This window comes from Myotis yumanensis, unplaced genomic scaffold (assembly GCF_028538775.1).
Source record: "Myotis yumanensis isolate MYYU_CA2020_CCGP unplaced genomic scaffold, mMyoYum1.0.hap1 SCAF_8, whole genome shotgun sequence".
Classification (NCBI taxonomy): domain Eukaryota; kingdom Metazoa; phylum Chordata; class Mammalia; order Chiroptera; family Vespertilionidae; genus Myotis; species Myotis yumanensis.
Window position 1 is genome coordinate 25,565,158 of NW_027223759.1, and position 15,359 is coordinate 25,580,516.

The window sequence follows — 15,359 nt, forward strand, 5'->3', positions numbered from 1 at the left end:
GACTCATGCACCCCTCTCTCTCCCACACCCAGGTCCTACCAATCACTCCCCACTTTGTTTGGGGTCAGTGACATGCAAGCTGACAGCAAGAGGCCACTACCTGCTCACAATGAACTCACTCCAAAGCAAAATACAGAGGTCAAATAGGCGCGGGGAGCTTCCGGTTCTGGACAGGCTCTCAATGTTAGTTATTTCCAAACATATGATTACAAAAGGCCGGACACTGTGCCTTCGGCTCTCAAAGAACAGCAGTATCTCTGTCTTCCAAAAGAAAGCCTTTTAACTTTTGGAATATCCCTATTTAAGACCACTCATTGTACCAGGGGAATAGTTCAACGCAATAAACATAAGTCATTTCCTCCAAACTCCCACAGTTAAGCAGTAACCCTTCAAATGTTGAGGGTTTTTAAACGCTCAAATTCTAACATATATTTCTCCAATCAATCACACAGCCCTGGGAAGACCAGAGAGTTGGAGTGGGGAGTGCTGGGTGGCATTTCTGGCTTCACCAATATCTCAATATTTTGGTGACTCTTCATGGGCCTCAGTTTCTTCTTGGGTAAAATGAGAACATCTGATGGGATCAGTGTTTCCCAAAGAACAGTGGGCATTCAACGCAGGACGTCTTAATACAAGAAAGAACTGACTGTAGGTGCACACAGATGAACATGTTTTAGCTATTAGTTTCATTCTTTACGACAAGGGATGCTGGTTTTCCATGAATGGTGAGAATGTAAAATTTCCTTGAAAATAAAAACATCTAAGACTTAAAAAAAAAAAAAAGTCCCTTTTAGAAAAAAACACACCAGACTATTCAGGAAATAAGAGTTCAGGTGGTTCTTGCAGCTGTGCAAAAATAAATGATCTAGGGCCCTGGGTGCTGCGGAGGGACCTGAGAAGCCGAGTGAAGCAGAAGGAAGAGAGTGGAAGCCCTGGAGGCTCCGCGCCATCAGGGAATCCCGGACACCAGGGCCCGCGGGCGGGGACCGGCCGCCCGTCCTCCTGGCTCCCGGAGCAGGAGGCTTGGAACTGACCAGGGGGCAAGGAAAGCCCCTGAGGTCGGGCAAAATCCCAGGAAGGAGAGGCGGGGACTGGGGTCCCGGGATGGACGGGAGGGGTGCGGGGAGAGGGTCGGCGGGGGTCCCAGACTGGAGAGGCGCGGCGGGAACGCGAGTCTCGGGCGCACGGGATGGGGATGCCGGGGTGGAGGAGCGCAGTGGGACCGGGACCGGGGGGTGCCGGACGGGCAGGGCGCAGTGAGGCCGAAAACGGGGGTGCCCGGCGGGAGGGGCGCCGGGAATCAGGGTCCCGGAGTGGAGGGGCGTGGCAGGGACCTGGGACGGGACCGAGCGGCGGGGACGGGAACTGGAGGGCTGGCGGGTGGGAACCGGGAGTCCCGGCGGACAGGGGCGCAGCGGGCCGCGCGTCCTGGGAACCGGTCCGCCCCCGCGCGCAGAGGGCCGGGCCCGCGGACCCCACCGCCCCTGCACCCCGCCGCCCGCGGGAGAACGGGCCGCCCCGCCGCCCCGCGGCCCCGCGCCGCCAGACCTGTCCTCGCTGGCGGTGATCACGCCGTCCTCCTTGGGGATGAGCAGCGCGGCGGTGACGGCGTCCTGGTGCCCCTCGATCTTGCTCAGCAGCACCGGGCGGCTGCTCTGCGGCCTGGAGTGGATCTCGGCCGCCATGTTCGCGCGGCGGCGGCGGCCTCGGGAGGGCGGCCCATCAGCTGACCGCGGCGGGCGGGGCGGCCAGACCCGCCGGTTTCGCTGGGGCTCCGGGCCGCGTGGGCGCCGCGCCGTAAGCTCCCGAGCGCTGCGCGGTGGCGCCGTATTGCCTGGGGAAGCAGCGCAGCCACATTTGCCAGGCCCGGGGGAGAGCCCCAGGGGGCGCCCGCCCAGGAGCAGGGCAAGTTGTCAAGGTTGAAAAGGCAGAAGAAAGAAAGTCCAGCCTAAAGAAAAGGATTATAGGGGGTTATTTGAGCCCAACTGAGGACAGTTTCCGGAAAGCAAAATCTCAACAGATGGAGAAAATCTTCCAAAGAATGGCAGTTTTGCATCTTATTTTATACGTTAGCGTAAAAGGAGGAAATATAAAGAGGGTCACAAGAAATCCATTGGTGGTAGAGTAAGGAGGCAGAAGAAAGCACTATAGGGAAATATCTAGGACAGGGGTCCTCAAACTTTTTAAACAGGGGGCCAGTTCACTGTCCCTCAACCGTTGGAGGGCCGGACTATAGTTTAAAAAAAAACTATGAACAAATTCCTATGCACACTGCACATATCTTATTTTGAAGTAAGAAAAACAAAACGGGAACAAATACAATATTTGTATTTGCATGTGGCCCGCGAGCCGTAGTTTCAGGACCCCTGATCTAGGATAAGATAAAAAGTAAAACGGAGAGACATATATACGTCTTTTACATTGGTGGGTACATCACAGCTAACATTTACAGCACATAGAGATGGTATTGGGGGGGAGGGGGGCAGGGAGAAGATAATGTGGGATTCTCTTGTCTCGTGCCCTGTGGGATCTGGAAAAGGAGATTACTCTGACATTTCAAAGTCTATTATTTAGATGCAAAAAGACAAATGACAAGCTCACCGAAGGTAAAGGTTAACCTTTGTGTGACTACCCACCATGACTCACTTTTAGTTAGGAATTTTTATGTTCAACGATCCTGTGTGGTTACTTTCCATCTCTGAGTTTGTAAGGCCTGACATACAGGCCTCCCCTGAGCTTGTCAGGTTTATTATGTGGCCCCTTTGTTCTGTCCACAAAAAGTGAAGTCCTTTATACAAGAATGGATTGAGCAGTTGGCAGGGAAGAGGACTTGTCCCCCAAACCAGAAAATGATATTACTACATTGTATTCATTCTAAAAAGCCATTATTTGGAAGGCACCTTCATTTCAGAGATGTTAATGTGAGAAAATATAGTGCCATTGAGAATCCTCGGCAGATAGTAGGTGACACTCACTATGTGATGACTACATACTAGACACTGACCCAATTTCTTTACATGGAGTATCTCCCTTAATACGGATGACAACCCTAAGAAGTGGAGAGATCATCGCTCTTGCATTCTCATTTTAGAGATAAGACCACTGAGCCAAGGAGAAGTTAAATCGCTTGCTTACGGTCACATCGCTATGAGAAGCAGAAAGGCAGCCCTGACCTCCAGGCCTTGGCCTGGTACTATCAACCAGCGTTGATGTTGCCACGAACTGCCTGGGTGCTCACGGCTCATTCCTATGGAACATAACAGCAGACAAGGTGGCTTCATAAGCATATTTAAACACAGCAAGAACATGAATATTGTCCAAGCCACAAAAATGACCAAACATCCCCCAATTCTAGCTAATATGAGTGATTCCTGGTTCTTTACCAATTACAGCATTAGTCTCAGTCTAGTCTTGCTACATCTAGACAAGATTTATTAAGATATCTCTATATATAAAAGGCTAATATGCTAAGTGTCCCTCCCTCCATCTGACCAGTTGCTATGATGCTCACTGACCACCAGGGGGCAGATGTTCAACGCAGGAGCTGCAGTGACTTGGCAGCGGCAGTTCTCGGGTGACGCACCCCAGAACCAGAGAGGAGGGAGCCCGATTCCTCACGGGGCATGCGATTCCACCTTCAGCCATGGGTTATGTTGTTGCTGGGGCACTGTTGGCCCCGAATCTGGTTTACTGCACACTTGCATTTGCGTTCCACACCATGCACTACAGCAGCTTTGCAGAGTGCCCTCTCTCACTCCAGGACCCCAGCTGCTGGAGGGACCCCGCTCACTCCACAGATGCCTTTCGAGCCTCAGTGCCACCCCAGGTGCAGCCGGCTGGGGAGGGACCGCAGGAGGTTGGCTCCAGGGTGTGTCCAGTTGGCCATCTTCTAATTCAGTGGTCGCCAACCTTTCAGACCTCAGGGACCATCAGTGATCCACAGACCAACAGTTGGCGACCACTGTAAACCTAATTAATTTTCTTTCAATGTGCACGAATCCGTGCACCAGGTCACTAGTCTAATCATAAAATTAACCCCACTTCCTGACAGTATGCAGTCCAGAGGGAAGCCCTTCTTCCGTAAACTCTCCCCAAATCATCTCCTAACACAAATGTGAATCCTTTAAGTCCTTCATTATCACTGACTCCCCTCCAATAGGCACTCAAACCAACTTGTTCAGCTACAGATGTGTTCCTGGTGGCTTTTAGCTGGAGAACATAGACCGCAAGTAAGTTGATGAGACATGATTGGGACCCAAGAAGTCATTGACTCCAGAGACCTCCCCTTCTCAGCCCTCCCCACACACTACATTATGTTGACTCCTGAATTGCAGAATTCTGTTAGAACTGCACTGCACACCTGGGTACCCAGCACTTGAAATGTATCTAGTCCAAACTGAGACATGGTATGAGTACAAAATTTTAAAGACTTTGTGCAGAAGCAAAAGGATGCAAGATATTTCATTAATAATTTTTATATTGATTACGTGTTGAAATGATGCATTTTAGATATATTGAACTAAATTATATATTATTGAAATTAATCTTACCTTTTTCTTCTTACGTTTTAATATGGCTAACAATTTTAAATTATATATGTGGCTCACATAGTATTTCTGCTGGACAGTGCTGTATTGGTACTTTCTTATGATGCAGCTAATATCCATTCATGGATATATTTATTCATCTATTCAACAAAAGTGTATTGTATACCTACTGTGTGCCATGCACTGACAAGATGAAAAAGATGTGGTTCTTGTAAGGCTTGTACAGTATAATGGCTAAACAGGCTAATGAACAACTTCTTTCCCCCAACAACAAATACTTATTTATTATTGAATGTGGGCTGTGAGCCTGGCTCCACTCTAAATATAGCTGTGCTTAAGTGAGACAAAAATCGCTCTATCATTAGAACTTATATTCCAGTGACAGAACCAGATAATAAAATAAATAAGTTACCTAGTATATTAACAGATGTCAAATGCTGTGGAGAAAATAAAACTGGCAGGGTGATAGGAACTCTAGGAGGTGCTGCAATTTTACATAGGATAGTGTGGTAGATCCGGAGATACACTCCCCAGGTGTGACTTCTTGAAAGGAGGGTGGTCAGCAGGTAGTCCCTAGCTTTCCTCTCTTTCCGAGTCTGCCTTAGCTGCAGGGAGCCACTGTGGCTCAGCCATGTCCTCCACAGGCAGCCTGAATTTGGTAACTAAATGAGACATGAATATAAAGGCTTGGCCATTTCAACCAGACCCAGGACCCACTGATGGGCAACACTGGCTCTAGAACTCTCTCCTGGGTTGGATGAGGCTTTGCCAGGCCTGCACTGCAGCTGACTTTGTCTGCCTACTCCTGTTACACCTCCTTCCTTCACAGCCATGGATCCTAATAAACACTCTGTGCGCCAACCTCTGTGTCAGCATCTGCTTGCAGAGAATGCAACCTGAGACAAATGGCCAGGAAAGGCTTCATGTAGAAGGGGACATTTGCGCAAAAAAGGAGAGGAGGGAGTAGCTATGTGGAAATATGGGACAAGTGCTGTCCTGGAAAGGGAAGAGCAAGTGCTAAGGCCCTGGGGTGAGAACATGCCTAGGGTTTTCTAGGATTGGCAAGGGCGGCTGGAGCAGAGCGAGTGAGGAGTGCAGGAGGTGAGGACAGAAGGGTCACCAGACAGACCATGCTGAGCCCTGAGGAATGGTAAGGACTTTGACTTTAAGTGAGATGGAAAACCATTGGAGGGTTTGAGCAGACGACTGGCCTAATCTGCCTTCAATTTTATTTTATCTTACTTTATTTCTTTTTATTTTTAAGGAACAGCTTTATTTATTTTTAAATTTTTATTTACTAATTTGGGGGGGAGGGCAGAGAGAGAGAGAAAAACATCCACATGTTGCCCCACTTATTTATGCATTCATTGGTTGCTTCTTGCATGTGCAGTAACCAGGGATGGAACTGGGACCTTGGTGCGTCAGGAAGATGCTCTAACCCACTGAGCTACCTGGCGAGGGCTTTACTTTAGTTCTGACGGCAACTCAGGGCCATGCTTATTTCAAGAATAACCCCACCTACTGCCACCCTGATTATTTTGAAAATCTGATACCTTCTTTTTCACAAGTAAATATTTCAGTGTAAATCTCTAAAAGTTAAAGATTTAAAGAAAAACAAAACTAAAATACTGCCACTGAGGACCCCCCATAATTATCTGATATTATTTAAAAGCTTCTCAGTATTCAAATAATCCACATCTCATTTTTTTCATTTGATTTGTTCCAACCAGGGTCCTAACTAGGTCCATACTTGGTTGTGTCTAAGACCCTGTTTGTCTATAGATCCCTCCTCCCTCTTTGTCACGATTGCAGTTATTTGGTGTAGAAAACACAGCCGCCCCGCCCACTGCGTGCTGGCCCCGGCCCGGCCCGGCTCAGCGCTCGGATTCCGGGGGGACTGTGTTACCGCGACACTGACCCGCCGCTTTTCTTTCCGCCCACCCTTGCCTTCGTCCCTGCAATGGCTTCCGGGCTGGGAAGGCTGCTGCTGCAGGGGCCTCGCTGCCTCCTGGCCCCGGCCGCCCCCGCTCTCGCCCCGCCGGTTCGGGGAGTGAAGACCTTCCGTGCCGCCGTCCGCTTCCAAAAGGAGCTGGAGCGGCGGCGCCTGCTCCGGAACCCGCCGCCGCCCGTGCGCCGGTAGGAGCCGCCTCGGGAAGGGTCCGGGTGGCGGTCGAGGACCCGGGGCCTCCCGCAGGGCTTCGGCCCCCGCGGCGGGGAGGGTAGGTGGCCGCTGATGCGCGCCTGGTTCGAGCCTGGGAGGTTTGCGATGGAGACACTCATGCTTGCGACGAGGACGCGTGGACTGAGCCGGAGGAAGCGGGTTCCGGCCGCGCGGGGCTGCCCGGCGCGTGGGAGCTCCCCGTTAGCCGCAGGGCGCGAGCTGTGGGCCGTGAGCCGGCGGAGGGCGACCTTCCTGTGGCCTCGGGCGTGGGGCCCCTGCTTTGTAATGGCTGAGGTGTCAGTGGGTGCGGACAGAGGGGAGACAACACTCCACAGCGATGCGATTCAGAGGAAGAAAAAAATTCAGTGTATTCCACCACAACCCACTGCCCAGCGTAAAAGAGAAACGTTCTAGCTTTAGGTTTTTGCCCTCATTACTCTTGCTCCGGAACTAGAAGGTCCGTGGAAAGGGACGTAGATCTCATAGGTCCAAATCAGACCCGACTACACACACATTCTGCATCTTTTTCTCTCTAATCATGTGTCTGACGTCGTCGTGCCAGTATAAATAGGTGCACTTCACTCTTTTATGGCTCCATTTATGTGTATTTAAGGTCCATGTTATTGCTGTTACAACCGACGTAACAAATGAATAGCTTTGAACTATTACTCCTTTGAGGATTTAATATGGAATTTTGATAGCTACGTCAATATTGTCCTTCCCTTCCCCCCAAAATACTTAATCCAGTCTATATGCCTACCAGTAGGAATATACATGTTCATATTCCTATACTCTTTGAACACAAATAGTAAGTTCTTTTTCTAATAGGCAAAAAAATAGCACTTATTTTAAATTCACATTTCTTTGTTATGTAGTTATCTTAGGCTTTTATAGTTGGAAGAAACTTACAGGTTATATATCCATTTTATTATTTATAACCCAGGTCTTTATATTTTGCTGCCCTCTTTTATTTAAAAGTTTTATTTTGGGTGCGTTGTCTTTAAAAAAATATCTTTTAGTCATTCTTGGGTATGGACTTTTAACCTACTTATAATGGTACTACACTACTTAATTGCTAATTTAAATGAATGTTTTCAAAACTTAATGAAATATAAGACAAATACAAGGTACTTATCTTTTATGGCTTGAATATGTGAAATTATAATTTGTACTTCACACCTAGATGTTAAGTATAGTTCTATGGTTAGAGCACGTTAATGTAGCAGTTGGCTCAAAGGGAAAATTAATCCAGCAGTGTAGCTAGCAAAGAACAAGTAATCATCTGGCTTGAATTTTAACTTTTAGGAAATCAACGTCTGGCATTAAAAATGAAAATCTTTTTTTTAAATATATTTTATTGATTTTTTACAGAGAGGACGGGAGAGGGATAGAGCGTTAGAAACATCAATGAGAGAGAAATATCGATCAGCCGCCTCCTGCACACCCCCTACTGGGGATGTGCCCGAAACCAAGGTACATGCCCTTGACCGGAATCCAACCTGGGACCTTTCAGTCCGCAGCTGACGCTCTAGCCACTGAGCTAAACCGGTTAGGGCAAAAAAATGAAAACCTTTTAAAATTTCTTTTATAAGTAACAAAATTGCAACACAATGAAAAACTTTTGCACGATAGCAACATCTTGTCCCTTTCTTTACCATGTGTTACTACTGTCTTCTGTTTTACATTTTCAGTTCAGAGAAGCCCAACTGGGATTACCATGCTGAAATACAGGCATTTGGACATCGGTTACAGGAAACCTTTTCCTTAGATCTTCTCAAAACTGCATTTGTTAATAGCTGCTATATTAAAAGTGAGGAGGCCAAACGCCAGAAACTTGGAGTAGAGAAAGAAGCTGTCCTTCTGAATATTAAAGATAATCAAGAACTATTTGAACAGGGGTCATCTTTTTCAAAAGCTTGCCTCACACAGTTTCTTGAGGACGCATTCCCAGACTTGCCCACTGAAGGTGTTCAAAGTCTTGTTGACTTTCTCACTGGTGAGGAAGTCGTGTGTCACGTGGCTAGAAACCTGGCTGTGGAGCAGTTAACGCTGAGTGCAGAATTTCCAGTGCCCCCGACTGTATTACAGCAGACTTTCTTTGCCGTAATTGGAGCCCTGCTACAGAGCAGCGGACCTGGGAGGACTGCACTTTTCATCAGGGTAGGTCATTACTAATTGCACATGCTGGGACATACCTGAGATAGAAAGAAAAATTTCTTTTTTTAAAAAAATATGTCTTTAAAATATATATATATTTTATTCATTTCAGAGAGGATCAGAGAGAGAGAAGGAGAAACATCAATGATGAGAGAGAGATTACTGATGGCAAATAGTGAATAACCATGTATCTATACCAGCCGTGGGCAAACTACGGCCCGCGGGCCGGATCCGGCCCATTTGAAATGAATAAAACTAAAAAAAAAAAAAGACCGTACCCTTTTATGTAATGATGTTTACTTTGAATTTATATTAGTTCACACAAACACTCCATCCATGCTTTTGTTCTGGCCCTCCGGTCCAGTTTAAGAACCCATTGTGGCCCTCGAGTCAAAAAGTTTGCCTACCCCTGATCTATACTAATAAAAGGGTAATATGCTAATTAGACTGGACATCCTTCTGGACAAAGCCACCGTAGCAGGGGCAGGGCAGAGCAGTTAGGCGCAATCAGGCCAGCAGGGGAGGACAGTTAGGGGCGATCAGACAGGCAGGCAGGTGAGCAGTTGGGAGCAAGCGGTCCCAGATTGGAGAGGGTGTAGGCCGGGCTGAGGGACACCCCCACCCCGTGCACGAATTTCATGCACCTGGCCTCTGGTGTCTTATAAGGCATCTCTGTACATTAAGATATTCAAAATCCCCAACTGAGAATGGACTTAGAAATATTTTTTATTAATGAAGCTGAAGTAGAGGTCTGGCACTTGAGGAAGTGTTGTAATGAAATTGACTATTTTGTGAACTGAGGAATCTCTCTTATTTCTCCCATTTGCCCCATTTATCCCTCCTATTACACACTGTGTTTGTTCACACAAGTTAATTGCAGTGTATTGTGAAAATTAATGTTTGTTTCTATAACTCCATACAATATAATTTATTGCCAAAAAATTCTCTTGTGCTTTGACTGATCATAATTTGTTCCTCAGTTTTTTTAGTTTTATGAACTGAAAGTATGTAAGTCATAAACACTTAAAAGGCAGTTCATGTGAAATTATTATGTTGAGGGAAGTAAATCAAGGCATTTTACTGAGGGCGTTCAGGGGTGGTTCGAGGGCTGGAGGGCAGTGTGATCCCATGTCCTCAGCCGGCCGTGATCTCCCAGCTTCACAGGTGCCGGAATCCTGAAATCATTATTTCAATGATTTTTTAAAATCATGAACTTAGACAAAGAAGTACTGTTACCCAGAAGACCTTTAGTGCCTTTTTAGAAGAGTTTCTGCCAGAAGTTATTAGTTTATTCATTAATTAAACTCTTTATAAAAATATTTTTCTTATTGATAATATATTTCTAAATTATGAGACAGGATTTTACCTTCAACCATGATTTTTGTAATAAAGTTTATATGAGAAAACTACATGCAAATGTAAAGGAATAGTACATTATTTTTTCATTTCCCATTCAGTTTTTAATTCAGGTTTTAAAATTGTACTTTGAATTATGGTCCTTATTTTCTTTACACTAATTTAAATGTATAAATCCTATTTTTATATGCAGGACTTCTTAATTACTCAACTGACTGGGAAAGAACTCTTTGAGATTTGGAAGGTCATCAATCCCATGGGGCTACTGGTGGAAGAATTGAAGAGAAGGAATATTTCAGCTCCTGAACCGAGACTTACCAGGCAGTCTGGAAGCACCACAGCTGTGCCTCTGTATTTTGTTGGCTTATACTGGTTAGTAACATTTTAATCTTAATTTCATTACATTGACTGAAAGCCTTAAAAATGACTTTCACAGTTTCTTAGTATAACCTCTAATTGTATTAAAAATTATTTAAAATCTCATTCCTGTGATTATGTACTATTCAGGGAAAGGTAAGTCATCTGTGGATTGCTAATAGTATTTATCATTCTTTCCACCCTGGATTTTCTTTCTCTTTTTTAAAATATATTTTTACTAATTTCAGAGAGGAAGGGAGAGAGAGAGAGAGAAGAGAAACATCAATGATGATAGAGAATCATTCATTGACTGCCTCCTGCATGCCCCCTACTGGGGATCAAGCCCTCAACCCGGGATGTACCCCAACCAGGGATCAAACCTAGACCTCCTGGTTCATAGGTTGCTGCTGAACCCTGAGCCACACGGCCAGGCTCTTTTTTCAATTTTAATTTTATTTTTCAGTTACCGTTGACATTCAATATTATTTTATTCTGTTTTTAGGTGTACAGCATAGTGGTTAGACAGTTATATAATTTACAAAGTGATTTTTCTATATTTCCAGTACCCACCTGGCACCATGCATAGTCATTACAATATTACTGACTATATTCCCTATGCTGTACTTTATTATTAATATTTTTAATATATTTTTATTGATTTCAGAGAGGAAGAGAGACGGGGCGAGAGATAGAAACATCAATGATGAGAGAGAATCATTGGCTGCCTCCTGCATGCCTCACACGGGGATTGAGCCCTCAGCCCAGGCATGTGCCCAGCTGTGACCTCCTGGTTCATAGGTTGATGCTCAACTGCTGAGCCACACTGCCTGGGCTGTGCTGTACTTTACATCCCGTGACTATTTTGTAACTTCCCGTTCGCACTTCTTAATCCCTTCACCATTTTCATGTTAACAGTAGCTTTTGATAACCAACTATTACTATAGAATTTCATGGAATATATGTTAATCTAAATATTTCTGTAGAAAAAAATAAAAGTTTTTGATTCAAGTTTTGCAGATTTAACAGTAAGCCACACTTGTAACAGCTTCAGCTGAGCCAAGAACTGGAAAAAGAAAGGTTTAATTGTCCATCAAAATGTATAAATCAACTCATATTCAGAACTTTTTAGTTTTCTTAGGGAACAGTAACCTGCCCCAAATTGATTTCAGGTGGATTTGAGGGTTAAATGTAAACAGTGAATATTAAGATAACTAAGAAGTTAGGTAAACATTTTTCTAATCATATATGATGTAGGGCTTTTTAGCTATAAAAGCAATGGAGGACATCACAGAGGAGAAAATGGGTGGTGGTATAAAGTTTCACCTTTAGTTTTAATTAAAGTGTAAAGCAAAATGTAAGATACTCCTTTGCTCCTCAGATGAGCAACCCTTAAACACAGCCTTTATTAGCAGTCCATACACTATTGCTGGTAGAAAGAAAAAAATGGTACAATGTTTCTATTCCTTCTTGTGGATGATTTTGCCAAAATAAGGTCTACAAGGCAAACTGATGTGTGGATGCACCAGGTAATTTCAGACTGCTGCTGTTGTTTTTACTCTAGTGATAAAAAGTTGCTTGCAGAAGGACCTGGGGAGACAGTCCTGGTTGCAGAAGAAGAAGCTGCTAGAGTGGCACTGAGGAAACTCTACGGATTCACTGAGAACAGACGGCCCTGGGACTATTCCAAACCCATAAAGAATTTCAGAGCAGAAAAGACCATCACTGCCGGCTAGCCAGCCAAACATGTGGGAACCTGAAAGTTGTAAGCAAAACTTTGAGACAAGAGTCAGATGTCCAAACCTTTACATTTTTCAAATTGTAAAGAAATATGTTTTATTCCTTATACCGAGTTCCTAAAAGTAAACAAGTATTCATCAGGGCACAGGTTTTGTTTTTTTAAAAATAATTTTTGTTTCATCGTTTTTGATGTTTTCCCAATAAATTTTTTCTAGGTCCTTGGTTTTATTATTGTATATGACTTGTACAGTTAGGTGTATTTTATTCCCTTCTAGCTTTGAGGTATAATTTGAATGTATTTTTTTTCTTTTTCTTTCTTTTATGTGAACTTCACTGTAATACCAATAAAAAAGGTACTCTTTCTCTAATTGTTTCATTGTAGTTTAATTTGATATACCCAGGTGAGTGAACTTTGCCTCTCTAATATAATTTTAGCTAAAATAGTAATGTTATTACTTAACCTTTAGAAATGTAGGGTGCATATTATAGCAATTAGGTATTTACATGATCTCTAGATTCTAGGTTTAAAAATCTGTATAGTAATTCATAGCTATTTAGTTTCTATAATATAAATGGCAGAATAGATACATTTTATGTTTTTAAAAGAAAACACGAAGATCAAAAAGCAGCTTAAAGTATTGATGCCAGTGCTAATGGAAAAATAAAGTATGTATTTATCAATTTAATATTTCATAATAATAATCATAGTTACTATGTGCCAAGCACTGTTCTAAGTATTTTACTGTAACATTTAATTTGATAGAGGACAAATCTTAAGTGTGTCCTCTGTCTCTTTAATCCTTTGTGTTCAGTTCTGTAATCCATCTGCAAACTCCCTTTATTTCTTTTTAACTTTTTGGCAGCAGTAATAATTTTCAGTTTCAGTTTGCCAGTAGTCACTCCCAGGGGTTAACAAGAAAAGTGGGAATGGGGAGTTGGGAATAGAAAAGATAAAATGTTTAAACGGATAGCACTGTTGCTATGAAATCTTTTTTATAAAGGAAGATGAAGGACCTCTGACACTTTCCTGAGACTGGTTAGGAAAGTGGAACTTAATGTCACATGTATGAGGGTTTGCAGATATCACAGCTAACACAGAGACTGGAGTGGAAGGTTTGAGAATTACGTAGTTGGTTGAATTGGTGGATTAAATGTAAATTATTTCACCTTTCATTTGAGAGTTAACTCCTAATAATTGAACCAGGGACAGAGGACCAAACTCAGTAGTAAAATGCTGCACATAAGTGTGTCACCCACAATAAGCAAACATGATTTGACAAGCAGCTCATTGACACCAAAGGAGAAGAGATTACAGAAGGATTCTGGGAAGCAAAACATGATAAATGTCCTCTAACCACTTACTCATCCATCATTTGCAAAACTTGGTTTTCTAGTAAATCCCCCTTGCCCCCCTCCGCCACCCCCCCCCCCCCCCCCCCCCCCCCAATTAGTAGTGCTGATAATTCGATCCCAAAATTCTGTTCAGGGCAGTTTGCAGGACCTTGACCTACAAAGCCAGAGGGGACGTATCCTCACCCGTAGGCTTTCAAGCTTTGAAACCTTGAATGCTTCTAAGTTTACATATGGAGTAAAGCTAGTTCTGGTTCATAAAAATTATTCTGCAAGCAGAGAGATCCAAATTCCTTATGGAGATTGAGCTCAACATATTTCTAAGTAAAGTCTCCTTTGAACCTGAATTAGGTTGTACTTTTTAAAAGCACCCATGAACATATGATGGGCTGGAAAGTAGAAAACAAATTATTAACATACTTTTTGCAGTTCTATATGAAATAGCTTGAAACTTGGAACCAATCTGGACAATAATTATAAATCCTGCATGAGTTTGATGTGTGGGCAAGAGGAATGTGTGGGTTACAAGGATGTCAAAATGGGTGTGTAACCTAGAGCATTTGGTGACCATTTGGAGGACTAGGTTTTTGATTGTCTAATCCAGTGGTTCTCAACCTGTGGGTCGCGACCCCTTTGGCAGTCATACGACCCTTTCACAGGGGTCGCCTAAGACCATCCTACATATCAGATATTTACATTACGATTCATAACAGTAGCAACATTACAGTTTTGAAGTAGCAACGAAAATAATGTTATGGTTGGGTCACAACATGAGGAGCTGTATTTAAAGGGCCAGAAGGTTGAGAACCATTGGTCTAATTCGTGTTGCGAAGATAGTTTCTATGACCATAGGAAATTGGTGGGGATATAAAAGTACTGATACTTGAACTTGGCACCGGAGAAAGACATTAGAATTATTTACTTTGAAATTGACACCCTTTCTCACCTCTTTCCACTCCAGCTCCCTAAGCCCAAAATATAATGGCACTAAAAGAAGTTCCTTAGCCAAAAATGTAAGATTGATGTCTACAGACTCAATTACATAAGCCTTATTCTTTTTAGTACATAGGCTCTTATTATCTAGATATAAAATAGGGAATAATATTCTCAAAATGGTTTATGTGATCATGAGAAAGTGAACTAACTATATTACTAAAAACAAACTCCCAAGAGTGAAATAGGGGCTGTTATTGTGTTCAGCATGTTATATATATATATTTACTAGAGACCCAATGCATGAAATTTGTGCAAGGGGCTTGGCCTTGCAGCCCTGCTGCCTTGAGGCCCCTCCCACTGGTCAGAAGGTCATTCTGCTAGCAGGTCTAATTAGCATATTAGCTCTTTATTTTATAGGATTTGGCCACAAGATGGTGCTCTAATCCCACTTCACAGTTAAGTAGTATGCAAAGTGCCATTATGTGAGACACTGCCTTTTATACAGGAGACTACTAGTATGTATGTATGTATGTATGTATGTATGTATAGGATATACGATTACAGTGACACATGACTTTTCTAGGCCCCTTACAGCTCTAATGAATATGTGTGCAGAAGCTAACTTACCTCTTCCCTCTGGATGTAAAGTCGAGAATTTTATGTAAGATCCATTCATGCCAAGGTCTGGATTTAGCTCTTATATTTACTGGAGAGAAGGAAAATGGCAGAGCTTCCATAGATAAAACTTTTTAAAGACT

General features: G+C 43.6%; 2 protein-coding genes across 2 annotated transcripts in view; one reads left to right on the plus strand and one right to left on the minus strand.

Moving 5' to 3' along the window:
- WDFY1 (WD repeat and FYVE domain containing 1) overlaps positions 1–1,729 on the minus strand; it is a 39,041-nt gene extending 37,312 nt beyond the window's left edge. Inside the window, exon 1 of the mRNA XM_070422242.1 lies at positions 1,549–1,729. Within this exon, the coding sequence (XP_070278343.1) occupies positions 1,549–1,685 (137 nt within the window). The 5' untranslated portion in view covers positions 1,686–1,729. The remainder of the gene's footprint in view (positions 1–1,548) is intronic.
- A 4,761-nt stretch (positions 1,730–6,490) lies between these two features.
- On the plus strand, positions 6,491–12,683 carry MRPL44 (mitochondrial ribosomal protein L44). The gene is made up of 4 exons (XM_070422243.1): positions 6,491–6,683; positions 8,400–8,868; positions 10,415–10,593; positions 12,140–12,683. Exons 1-4 carry the CDS (start codon positions 6,508–6,510, stop codon positions 12,309–12,311), a joined length of 996 nt encoding a protein of 331 aa, XP_070278344.1. The 5' UTR covers positions 6,491–6,507; the 3' UTR covers positions 12,312–12,683.
- The last annotated feature ends 2,676 nt before the right edge of the window (positions 12,684–15,359 follow it).

Coding starts and splice junctions, on each gene's coding strand:
- MRPL44 (XM_070422243.1), top strand. CDS start 6,508: ATGGCTTCCGGGCTGGGAAGGCTGCTGCTGCAGGGGCCTCGCTGCCTC. Junction 6,684..8,399: donor CCGCCGCCGCCCGTGCGCCG/GTAGGAGCCGCC, acceptor TTACATTTTCAG/TTCAGAGAAGCCCAACTGGG. Junction 8,869..10,414: donor GGACTGCACTTTTCATCAGG/GTAGGTCATTAC, acceptor TTTTATATGCAG/GACTTCTTAATTACTCAACT.